The sequence below is a fragment of the Euleptes europaea genome, chromosome 5 (genome assembly GCF_029931775.1).
Source record: "Euleptes europaea isolate rEulEur1 chromosome 5, rEulEur1.hap1, whole genome shotgun sequence".
Taxonomy (NCBI): domain Eukaryota; kingdom Metazoa; phylum Chordata; class Lepidosauria; order Squamata; family Sphaerodactylidae; genus Euleptes; species Euleptes europaea.
This window is the reverse complement of record NC_079316.1, coordinates 30,817,159-30,830,045: the sequence shown is the minus strand read 5'-3', so window position 1 is coordinate 30,830,045 and position 12,887 is coordinate 30,817,159. Positions and strand designations below refer to the sequence as shown.

General features: G+C 39.0%; 1 protein-coding gene across 2 annotated transcripts in view; it reads left to right on the top strand.

The window, feature by feature from the left end:
- Nucleotides 1-12,887, top strand: part of RNF13 (ring finger protein 13) — a 47,294-nt gene that overhangs the window by 32,319 nt on the left and 2,088 nt on the right. For both annotated transcript variants that reach the window (XM_056849464.1, XM_056849466.1), the window contains one exon: nt 3,592-3,685. In XM_056849464.1, coding sequence (XP_056705442.1) covers nt 3,592-3,685 — 94 coding nt within the window. The remainder of the gene's footprint in view (nt 1-3,591; nt 3,686-12,887) is intronic.

Genomic DNA, 12,887 nt, shown 5'->3' with positions numbered 1-12,887 from the left:
TCTGTTAAAAAAATAGGGAACTTCAGTGGGGCAGGGAGGTTTAATGATGTCATCTGGCTCTGTATGCATAAGGTCTAGTCTAGACGATACAGTTATCACGGGAAGATTTCTGTTCTCACATGGCATGTTTGTTTATAGGAGTTCCCCCATGCATTTGCTGTGTGGAGATGGTAGCTTGAGATCTCAGGAATTCTGTGATGATTTCATATGATCTTTATAGGCCATGGCAATTAGAAGTTTTGCATTATGCTCCCAGGAATGCAGCTTTTAGTTTCTGTTGGCTGCAGGGTTCTGATTCCAAACTATCTGAAAGAAGGGACACTATCTAGCTGTCTGTATATCTATGGTTCTCCTTCAAAATAATGCCTTCTCCAACTTCCTTTAGTTAGCTAGCAATGATGCATGGGATATGAAACCTCCAGAGCTCCAAGAAAGGAGAGGGCGGGGGGAAAACACATTGTGATGGAAAACTTTTTTTTAATCCTTTACACCATACAGTGCATATCATTTGCAATGATCAGTACTTGTAGCAAGTACTTTTGTTAGAATTATTTCACCAGCCAGGAATGTGGTCATCTGTATCAGGTAGGCCAGGCCTAAAAGATCGCTGCCCCTCTTCCTGTCTGGCTTCCCCAAATCAAAAGCTGTTTAGCCTAAACCTATCCATGAAAAAGGAGTGGCCTTGGGTTTTGTTCTAGATTATGAGTTTGTGCATCATATAATTATGCCTTATGTGACTAACTTGATTAGAGTTTGTTTCACCTCCCAAACCTTCAAAAAGTAGCTTCCTTCTTAGCTATTAACACAATGTCTGCTTTCTGTGCATGTGCAGTGAAGCCCCAAACAGTCTGGAAATAGTCCTTGGCCAATCTATGCCATGCTGAACTTTTAGTGCATTTTACAGGTCTATGATGTCATCAGTTTGCATCATTATATGAAGCACCAGATTCCTGTGGTTGTTCTCAGCAAAGCCTAACAAGGTTTATATTCCAGAAACTGCCAGGTTTTCAACTGGTTTCCACTAAGGACTAGGACCACTTTGTTTGAGGTTCTGCCAAGGCAGAAACAGAACTGCTCCGCTGAAATTGGTCAGTGTAGTATTTTCTCCCTAATTCACAGATCAGAGAAAGTGAAGGGGGATTGAGGACCCCTGCATATATTCTGATATTTGTTACCCAGATTTTTATAAATGTTGCAGATCCAGTATTGGCTGAGGATCCACCAAATGAGAACCTTCAGCAAAATTGGTAATCCTTTTTTGTGAGAGGTTTGAATATTTCCTTTCCCAAGATGGAACAATATTTATTTATAGCATTTATATTCCTTTGTCCCTATTACCAGTTGAGAATGATCTCTTCCAGATCTTCACATATGGCTGCATGATAAAATGGTAACAGGAATTATAGTGTAACAAGATAATAATTTTGCCCTGGTACCTAGTAGAAAGTGTGAGATAACTGAGTGATCCTTTGCAAACATAAAGTTTTTAATCATGGCTAAGTTTTACACCTCAATAATAACCATTAAGTATTGTCCATGGTTTGCAAAGGCATATTTGAATTGACCATGGCTAAATGTTACAATTTCACCAAATGGGTGTGGCTGAGACTAACCCCACCTCTCTTCTTGCAAGGTGATAAGCGGGTCTTTCTATACATATCTTTGGTAGGGCAGGACTTGTCAAGCTAAACCATGGCTTCACTGTATATTTGGTATCTTAATCAGGATTAAGGCACTAAACCATGGTTCACACTAACTGTGATTAAGTATTATGTCTGCATTAGACCTCTGACAAAATCAAACATGCTTTTTCATATTTCCATCTTGGGCTCGTAAAAAGTGAAGGAATTATCACTTTCCTTTTTACAAACCTTGTATCTTTTCATGGGAGCAAGCATGTCTGCTTCAGTGCAATGAAATTCTCTGTAGGACTTTGTAGGTGCAACTGTTCCGATAGCTGAACCAGTCCTATCAAGGGGCCATTTGAAATAGCAGCTATTATCATGCACGTGAAATTGACAGTTTTCTGCATCATAACTGACTTGAATGCCATGGTGGATTAGTAAGTTTCACGGATGAGGTGGCAGCAGAACCTCTAGAGACAAACTGACAAATTAGACATTTGCTCTTTTTAGGACTATATTTTCAATTTTAAAAAAACCTCTTTAAAGAGGAATGCAAACGTTACTCAGAATATATGCAGTAAATTTCCTTCAGTGAACTCTGCGTTATGAAGAGTTTTTTTATAAGACTTCAACTAGGAAGTTACTTAAAGTGGTCTGAAAAGTTCCGAGAAGTTACAGCACAAGCAAGTGCCTGGTAAATATTGACCTACACAGTCTTTTTCACATATCCACACTTAATCCCACAGGGCAAAATACAGTTGTGTTGGACTCCAATGGAAAATCTTGGCAACCAGTTCAGTTTGATTCTTTTAATGTTGAAAAACAGTAGTTTTCTCTGTGTATAATTCTGAAGAGAGAAGTGATGGTATATCCTAATTTTTCTTCTAGAGGAAACATGGTTTTAACTATAAAAACAGCTTTCCAAGGTTTAGTTACAAGACAAGCAGTCCCAGGCTTATTGCACAAATTGTTTATTCAAAGTTGTTATCCCAGATCACTGTCATTTCCAGTCTGATTACTTGAATCAAGGGCATTAATTTGGATTAATATGCTATTACTTTGTAATAGCCTGGAAGATTCAGAATATGGACAAGAAGCATGCTGATTATGCTGTAGCAGACAGCTGGAATGTTCCCAATCAGTTTGCCAAATGCTCAGACAGGTCAGCAGGATTCAACCGTTTTAGCTGCTCACCTAAGACATGATATTCTGCGTATAAAACCCACAACTACTGCATGCATTTCCTATCCCCATAGCGCACCTCTATCAGACCTTCTAAAAATGGTGAAACATTTTAGGCTGCTGGTTATTGGATGTATATATAATTCTCATTCCATTGTTATATTGTCATGATTCCTGTGTGGTTTGTTATTAGAGATGGGCAAGTTTCCCCTTTGATTGACATTTGAACAATCCAGGTTCTCATAAATCACAAATAGATTGCAGGTGGCAGACCACTCAGAATTCCCACTACCCCTTTGTTCATTCTGATCTTGCACATGTTAAACCTCAAAGTTAGTCCCGTGATGTTGAATGTAGCTTACTGTCAGTGTGCACCCACCTCTTTGCAGATTCACTCTGAGAATCTTTCTGGCTTAGCAAATCAAGTTTGCAGCCAGAAAGATAAGCCTCATCACCACCCTCTTGCTTTGTTCAGCCTGATCCTGTGCGTGTTTACTTCAGAGTAAGAAGAAAGTCAAACCTTGATCCTCCAGTGCATAGAACTCAGATGCAAAAGCAGATTGCCAAATGACCCCTTTAAAATTATGAGCCAAAGAGATTTTGTTTGTCAGCTGTCCTTGTAAAATGTTGATTTCACAAGCATGGCCGAGCTACAAATTAGCAAAATTCATCAGTATCTGTACGTATTCTGCTTTAATCTTTAGCATAGCAGTTCCCAGAAAGTTATGGAGATTGGTCTATACCATTAACCATATATTTCTGTGTTCTGATTCGATCTTTCCAGATAACAAAATTTGTCCAGGACCGACACAGAGCAAGAAGGAATCGGCTTCAAAAAGATCAGCTTAAGAAGCTTCCAGTACATAAATTCAAGAAAGGTAAGTGTGACTTTTTAGACCCGATTGAATAGCCTGACTGATTTTTAGACCCAGTTAAATAATCCACTGCTCTTAAATGTTATCTAAGATCCAAAAAGAACATCTGGTTTCCAAAACACTGAGATTCCAAACCTGGACACCTTTGATGTAGCGTGCAGAGTTTGCACGCATAAGCCCGTGTTCAGTTTCCAGCTTCTCCAATTAAGGCATCTCAAGTAACAGGACTGGAAAATATCTGTGTAGCTGAGTTGGAGATCTGCTGTCAGTTGAACTAAACTCTTTGGGGCTGTCACCCAGAGAGCCAATTCATAGTTTAGTGGGGGTGGTTCACTGTTTTAAATAGCTATTCACAAGAGTGATCTACTCACAAGAGCAGTGCACTCGGAAGGAGACGCTTCTGTGAAACCAGCATTCCATGAATTATGGCAAATGAGCTGTGATCTCCTCCCATGTAACACTATTTTCACAAGCAGTTATTTGCAAGCCAGCTGCAGTAGCACATGAAGAGGCTCTTAATATATATGAAGTGGATCGTTTATTTTTAAAATTAAAAAAGGCTCATGAATGGGACATTTCAGGCCACTAGAGATTGCTGCCTCAAAAGGGGAGAATAGTATTGGTGTTTACTGTGCCCTATTTTAGAAATCAGGTGCAGAACTTAATCTAGGCCTTTGGTTTGTGCTTGATTTGATCACGTTCTGTATCCATCTCTTCCTTCCATTGCATTTGTGGTGATTATATTAAGTAGGGAGAACTGTAACCCTTTCCCTAATTCCAGTGTCTTTTGTAACCATTCGGAGCACTTCAGCTCCCATACAAAAATGCTTCTCTTTGTCAGTGTTTTTGCTTTACAACTTTTGCAGAATTCAGAACACTGTCTCTTGTATGTATCAAAATTATGCCTATATTTCTTTGCCATCTGGATGGGTTTTCTACATGTGGACAGTGAAACTTTTAATTATGTTCCTGCCAAAATGTCAGCAGTACAATGTTGTCTTAGCATTCAAAAGTCAAAATGGGAATCACAAATATTAAGATGCACAATGTGACTCCAATGTTCATCTTTTGTCTCAAGCTGAATATGTTGCTCTGGTCACCTCATTGGCAGGTGTACCGTTTAGCTGTTTACAATCATCGTCAAATCTCAGCCATTGCGTGTTCTTTAAGCAAAAACACTTAATGTAACCTCTATTGCTCTTGCTGCGTTAAATGATGAACAGCAAGAATTTCATTCAACCATTTTGGACTCCTTAGACATCATCTAGGCTGTGAATCAGTACAAAATATGTGTTGCTTTAATATGTATGACCTTTATTGTCGAAGGCTTTCACGGTCAGAGTTCATTGGTTCTTGTAGGTTATCCGGGCTGTGTAACCGTGGTCTTGGAATTTTCTTTCCTGACGTTTCGCCAGCAACTGTGGCCGGCATCTTCAGAGGAGTAACACTGAAGGACAGTGTCTCTCAGTGTCAAGGGTGTAGGAAGAGTAATATATAGTCAGAAAGGGGTTGGGTTTGAGCTGAGTATTGTCCTGCAAAAGTATTGTCCTGTAAGTATCAAGATAATGTGCTAATGAGGGTATGGTATGTTAATATGGAACCATTGTATCCTGAAGTGATCTGTTAATGTGTGTAATCCAAAGCTAATCTGTATGGCTATTGTTGAATGTTGTCTTTGTCTGGAGGTTTTTCAGGGCAGGAAGCCAAGCCTTATTCATTCTTAAACTCTCCTCTTTTCTGTTAAAGTTGTGCTGATGTTTATGAATTTCAATGGCTTCTCTGTGCAATCTGACAAAATAGTTGGTAGAATTGTCCAGTCTTTCAGTGTCTTGGAATAAGACCCTGTGTCCTGTTTGTGTCAGTCCATGTTCAGCCACTGCTGATTTCTCAGGCTGGCCAAGTCTGCAGTATCTTTCATGTTCTTTTATCCTTGTTTGTATGCTGCGTTTTGTGGTCCCGATGTAAACTTCTCCACAGCTGCAAGGTATACGATATACTCCTGCAGAGGTGAGGGGGTCTCTTTTGTCTTTTGCTGATCGTAGCATTTGTTGTATTTTCTTGGTGGGCTTAAACACTGTTTGTAGGTTATGTTTTTTCAAAAGTTTCTCCATCCTATCAGTGACTCCTTTAATAAATGGCAAGAATACCTTTCCTATGGGAGACTGTTTTTCTTGAGAGACACTGTCCTTCAGTGTTACTCCTCTGAAGATGCCGGCCACAGTTGCTGGCGAAACGTCAGGAAAGAAAATTCCAAGACCACGGTTACACAGCCCGGATAACCTACAAGAACCAATGTATGACCTTTGTTTCTTAATTCTCTATGTAACCAGTTGTTATGTTCTACAATGAATCCCTACTTCAACTGTCTTTGGGGGTTACCTCACTTTGTATTCCAGCAATGTATTAAGAGTTTGCAAATGTTGTAGAAAACATCGCTTTAAAAGGGTTTTTGGATACCACGGCTTATAAATGGTTGGAAGACATCTTCACAGCTAAAGGGGCCAAACAAAGTGCGAACAGTATTTTTTATAACGTTTTCAAACTCTTACTACATCGGTGGGAATACATAGAAAGTGCGAACAGTATTTTTTATAACATTTTCAAACTCTTAATACATCACTGGGAATACAAGTGCGGTAACAGCCATTCTCTTGTGTAATATACAAACAGTTGATGGTTGAATTTCACTGACATTCATGTAACTATAAGAATCGCTAGTAACAGTATGAGGCTTACAAATCTGTTTGGATTCCGGGGCAGAGCTACATCCATCATGTTTGTGTGTCTTTTGTTCTGCATTATTGATGTATCACTAGTAGTACCACTTGCAAAGCAGATGTTCAGCTGAAAAGTGCACATGGTGTCATATGCAAATTAGTTGCTCATAAACACATTAATGAGACTTTGCCTCCATAAGGCTGAGTGAACTTTGCTGAATGTTTTTGTTTCTCTGGGACTTGGTATTGACTGTAAAAGCCTGATGCTGCATAAAGGAGGCCAAGGTTAATTTCTCTCCCGGTTATGGATTTCCAATGGAAACTAATTAAGAAGAGAAATACAACAAGTATTATTTTGTTACTGAATGAAATACATACTTCATGTTTCTTTAAGCATGCTGTGTCTCTAGGTTTGCAGAGATCCCTTCTTTACAGAGTGGGGATGAGATGCTGTACAAATAGCTGTGGTACCCACATGTCTTGCTGCTGCTTGTTTCATAGATTCATAAGTTAGAACTAATCCAGTGGGTCACTTTATTGGGTACCCTTTGAAACAGGGTACCCTACAAAGAGTGGAATTTTAGAGTATGCACAGATTTAGGCTGGCAGACAAGTCTGTAAGTAAAAGGTAAAGGTAGTCCCCTGTGCAAGCACTGGGTCATTTCTGACCCATGGGGTGACGTCACATCACAATATTTACTAGGTGGACTGTGTTTATGGGGTGATTTGCCAGTGCCTTCCCCAGTCATTTTCCCTTTACCCTCAGCAAGCTGGGTCCTCATTTTATCGACCTTGAAAGGATGGAAGGCTGAGTCAACCTTGAGCCTGCTACCTGAAACTGACTTCCATCGGGATCTAAAGCTTTAAATCTCCTGAGTGTTTACAATAGAATGGCAGAATTTTCTGATTGTCTAAGAATTGACAGAGAAAGAAAGCACAAGATATGACATCCAGGCTCAAAATTTACTTATGTGGGTTTTTGGAGCCATATGAGCGTGTATTTGTATCTTAAGATCTGAGCAAACGAATGCATTTATTTCCATGGAGGAAACAAATGCTCTTAGCCACTTCTGGAAAAGCACAGGGAGGTGTTGGAACTATATACTAGAAAAGCACAGTCTCTTTTTCTTCTTCTCTCTCTACCACTACTTCCCATCACCTGATGTAGATTTACCAAGCTTTCTGTTTCATCTCTTTCCCTTAAATTAGCGAGTGGAGAAGTGGGGTCCCATCTTCTGTTTCCACTGCCTAGGAGGGGACCTATGGCAAGATTCCCATTCAGATTTCTCCCCTCTTCCCAGCCCATTCTTATTGAGTGAAATTCTTCCCTGCTGAGAGTAGTACTTCCATTCATGGTGACAACCAGGTCTGCCACAATCCACAGCGGCTGGATTCCAGGCAGTCCTTAGCTATGCGTTACTTTGAGAAATGCACTAATATGAAAACTGATGTATTGGTTGCTCCCATGAAAACAGCGACAAACAGCATAAACTGCATAGGGTGGATTGCGCTTTAATTTTATTTAAAATAGTTTTTTTCTTCTCCAAGCCACAGCATTTTGCAAAGTCACACTCCAACTTGTGTGTGTGTGTGTAAAGTGCCGTCAAGTCGCAGCCAACTTATGGCGACCCCTTTTGGGGTTTTCATGGCAAGAGACTAACAGAGGTGGTTTTCCAGTGCCTTCCTCTGTATAGCAACCCTGGACTTTCTTGGTGGTCTCCCATCCAAATACTAACCAGGGCTGACCCTGCTTAGCTTCTGAGATCTGATGAGATCAGGCTAGCCTGGGCCATCCAGGTCAGGCACACTCCAACTTACAGTAGATAAAAACAGTTGACAGACTGGATTGTGCTGGGCTCACATTTTGTAGTCTTTTCTACCTTGGTAGAGTGGGGGAGGGAGATCCTTCCCAATTTGAAGAAAAGCTGTTATAACTCTCTATTGCTTTCCTGTTTTCATCTTGTTCCTGAAAACCTTGTATACAACTATATTTTATTTTGTATTTATTGCAAAGACTGTTACTAGTTAATTACCTTGGAGCTCTCTGGCATGTGGCATTTAAGCTGTATTCCGTTTGTATTCAATAACCCTGCCAAAATATTGTTTAAATATAGAAAGCTTGGGATAAGTGATAAATATTTGATTGAGGGGCTATTGTAACAACAGAATAGGTGTTGTGTTGAATCCATTATTGATGGGACTGCAGAACAAAGCTCTTACTGCATTCGAGGCAGAATCAGAACTTTCCTTGTCAAGGGCTGAAGCAGAATATAGAATGGTTATTGGTATCTTGAGGAAAATGCAAAGCATTGAGGAATAGAAATATGGGGAAGTATATATTTTGTTAGATATTAGGCATTTGGGTCAGGTTAGGCTTTTTAAAAAAGTTTGATAAATTAAGCTTGAAAGTAAAATTGGGATTCACCGTTCTTGGTTGGAGAACAGGGTTGGTGTGATTGGTACCATCTTTTTTGGTGATTTGGTTAAAAAGTATTGTGAGGATTTCAATATGTATTTATAGTATATTATGTATAACTATTATACTAATAAATGGGTGAAGTGAAATGCTCGAGTAACCAAAATATTGAAGAAAAGAAAAAATCTTATATATGGAATTATCAGTGTCAATTTTAAAAAGCTAAAATTATATTACAAAACTTGTGACACCCTCATGTGTACAAGCGCAATGTTACTTAAGGCTTTTTACACTAGGGGAAGATACCCATATATGTAACCAAAGTTTGATATAAATATTAAAAGCTGCATCAAAATATAATTTGATACAAATTTTTGGAATATAATTTTAGCTTTTCTAAATTGACATTGATAATTCTATGTATAAGGGTTTTTTCTTCAACCTTTTTGGTTACTTGGTTTGTTCTGCATTGACATTCTCAGTTCTGGGTGAAGGGCATCTTGTCAATCATGGGTATTACCATCACGTGCCCAGGGAGGCAGGACCAAAACTTTTTAAACCTTTTGAAATTAGTGGTCTTTAGTTTCTATGCAGAGTTACTGGATTGTCCTGTTAATTCCCAAAAATATTAGAGCCAGCAGCTGAAGAATAACTTTAGCATGTCCAAGGACTTGTAGCAGCCTCCATTCCATATCATAAACGTCTTTTAGAAAACTGTTCAGTTTCAAAAGTATCTTGCCATCTGGCACAAGCTACTGCTGCTGTTCAACCAATACAAGTCTAAAGCCTACTTCTGAGCATGAGACTACTTTCTCAAATCCTTGGTGGGCTAAATTTGTGACATAAAGATCAGATTCTCTTTTGCTTTAAATTGGATGTACCTTACACCCACATTAACATCCCTGGTGCTGCTAGGGGGCCTAAGAAGATTAGTTTGTATTTTACAAACTTTCTTAAATAATACTTTTTTCATAGGATACTTATGGAGCTAATGCCTGAACTGATATGTGAGCCATTTTTTTCTGAGTTTCAGTAGGTAAGAAGTAGTTCTTGTTTTGGAGAACAACCATTTTCAGTTTCTTCGAATAGCTTTCGCTAAAAAGCATCAAGGTAGACATTAATAGTTCCCTGGTAATTTCAGTTCTTAATTTTAAGAAACCGGCGAAGTTCTTTGTAAAATAATATGAAATAACTTTCTAGAAGGTGAAGAGGAAAAAAATACAGCACAGTAAGATTTTGGTCTAATTATTCTTCAAAGTGCCTTTGAATTAAGTGCTTGCCTAGAGTATGCAGATGTCTAGAGAAGCCAAGCTTAATTTGTCCATGGTGTTGCTTCCTCAGTAAAAATTGCATCATAGATGAACCTTGTCCTGAATTAGCTTTTTGTGAGTTTTGGCAAGAGAGGACTCAAAATGGCTTGATTGATGGCTTTTTTTGGAAGATAAGGTTTCCCAGGGCACTAATGCAAAATCCATTAGCACCAATAACAAAGGCTTCAGCCCTGTTGATACTGGAGGATTAACCTTTTAGGGCTTGCTCGTAATTATTTGGTTGGGAAACATAACAGCAGCTCCAGAGGACTGTAATCTTGGCATTAGACACTGCTAGTTTTCTTTCAGCTGCAGCCCACTCTGATTGCCTAAAAGCATTGTGATGCTTTGCATTCAGTTGAGACTAATTAGTCAAACTTTTTAGAACAGGAGAGGAATCTTGCTATTCCCTTACAGATTTTTCCTCTTTAAATCTGAGCCAACATGATTTTTTGCTGCACTTGATGACAGAGTATTTGGCATAAGGTGTGCTGAAATAAGTGGCCATGTACCTGTATATCAATAATGAAAGAGGAGAATCGAGCCTCTTTGTCCTGAAAGGTCTTGCTAAAATCTAACATGAAGTTTTCCCATCTTGAGCTTTTGTGGTCTTCATATGTTCCTCAAAGCAATCCTGTTTGGGATTTATATCATATCAGTAAATCGGTGTGTTCTGTAGGAAAACTAATTGCCTATTCACTGAACCGTGGAGATCCACATAAAAACACCGGCCTTTCATACATGTGCCAGTCCGCAACACAATTGTTTTGCACCACTAAAGGGATATATGTAGAGATCATCTGCCTTCATCAAAATCAGCAGGGAGGCTACTCTCTGGGTAGGGTTGATTGCTTAAATCCTATACACAGTACAGAAGAAGGCATGTTTGTTGCCCTACATAATCTGCATCAGACTAACAATTGGTTAATTGGCTACGTAATTTGTAACTTGGGTTACAAGATGAGGATGGATACCATATGTTCATATATTAAAATGAAGAACAAAACAGTCTGTTTAATGTTAGTTGCACTTAAAGAAATGTTGAATTCATTTTCTCTGCATTACAGCAATTAAGTTAAGGATATCAACAAGGAAAAGAGCAGTGATGCGTGAAGCATTTGCATTATTATACATTAATGTTAGTACAGTTCTGCTATTTGTTAGGTATTTATAAATTGATTTATTCCTTCAAATGGGATTGGCCCTTATGTAATTATTGTTTATTATGCGGCCATCTGCCTGGCTGTAAAGTGCGTTATAATTATTTCTTGGATTCACCAACATTCATCAGCTTCCATTGATAGTATCTTACACATGTCAGTTGTTCAGGCAACTAAAAACAGGGAATGAATTTTAATGCCCTATTTGTGCGGGCTATTCTGTCAGAATAACCCTCATTTGCTAACCTAGGACAGCACCAGAACAAATTAGTACCATTACAATGCTTTATTAATACGTACTATTCTGCTCTTTATGTCCTAACACAAGTACTTTTATGGTGACAGAATGGAGAAAGCTGCTGATAAAATTACAGGATACCTACACTGCTGGCACAGTGAGCTAGAACTCAGGGGATCCAGCTATAAGAAATGAAACAACATAAATGGACAACATTTTCCTTCCAATTTTTAGTTACAAAGTTAACTTCCCAGAAAAAGAGAATTTACTAGTATTATAGATCATCAGGACAAAGAGAAGCATAATGATCTGTTTGTTGGTTGTAAATCTCACAAAGAGCTGGAATTTATAGCTGCTTTATACACCGAAAATGGGGTATTATAGTGCATATTGTAGCAAGACTGGCGATGCCTCCCCGCCACGCATACAGTGGAAAACAGGTTTCTCAATTATTAATGTGATTGGGAAACAGCCCTCCCTCACAAGAAGTGTGCCCAGGAGTGGTTTAGAAGGCTCTGTCCTGTTTAAATAAAAGGATTCATCCTGTGTTTTTCCTTTTTGTGGAGGCTGAAACCATTTTTCTTTGGGGGAATGAACACAGGGAGCTCATGCAGGTACTGCTGTACTTTTCCTTCTGATGCAAGTTAAAAAGTCTTCAGGCATTTTTATATTCTTTGTGTTGCAGGCTTTGCCTAACCAGCTAAGGGTCAAACTAGGTGAGACGGTGCCCTTGTGTCCAACACGAGGATGCCACCGCTATTTTAAAGCCTAAAATGGGCAATTTAAGAAATGCTGTGATGTTCCAGCTGAGTCCCAGGATGGTGGGATGAGGTGCTCTCCCCCCCCCCGCCATGCCTTTTAAAGTGCCAAAACGGGGGGAGGAGCTGCAGTCCTAATAATACTTTCCTGGGGAAAAGCCCTATTGAAGAAAATGGGACTTGCTTCTAAGCAGAACTGTTTAGGATTGCTGGCATAGTTGCTGACATTATTACTATTTAGGATGATGTCATTGTCTAAAGGGCATTTGGGTTATGTTTGTACCTTAATCTGTTTTGTTGTTGGTAGTGGGAAGGTCTTCTTGGAATAAGGCAAACTGAAAATCTAAATAAACACATAATTGATACATGGAATAACTCATGATTAATAAAGACCAAAAAGAAAATGCCAGTATACTTATGCTCATGGCCATCATCCAAGGACTGTACAGTTTGAAACAGACAGCAGTTAGAAAGATGCAGGATTTTAGCCCATCGTTTAAACTTTCTATCATTATTTGTTTTCCTGTATTTAAGCCTACTTACACACTGAAGGATATTCCATTAATATCCTCCTTTCTTCCAAGTGATGTTGAATAACTTAAGAAA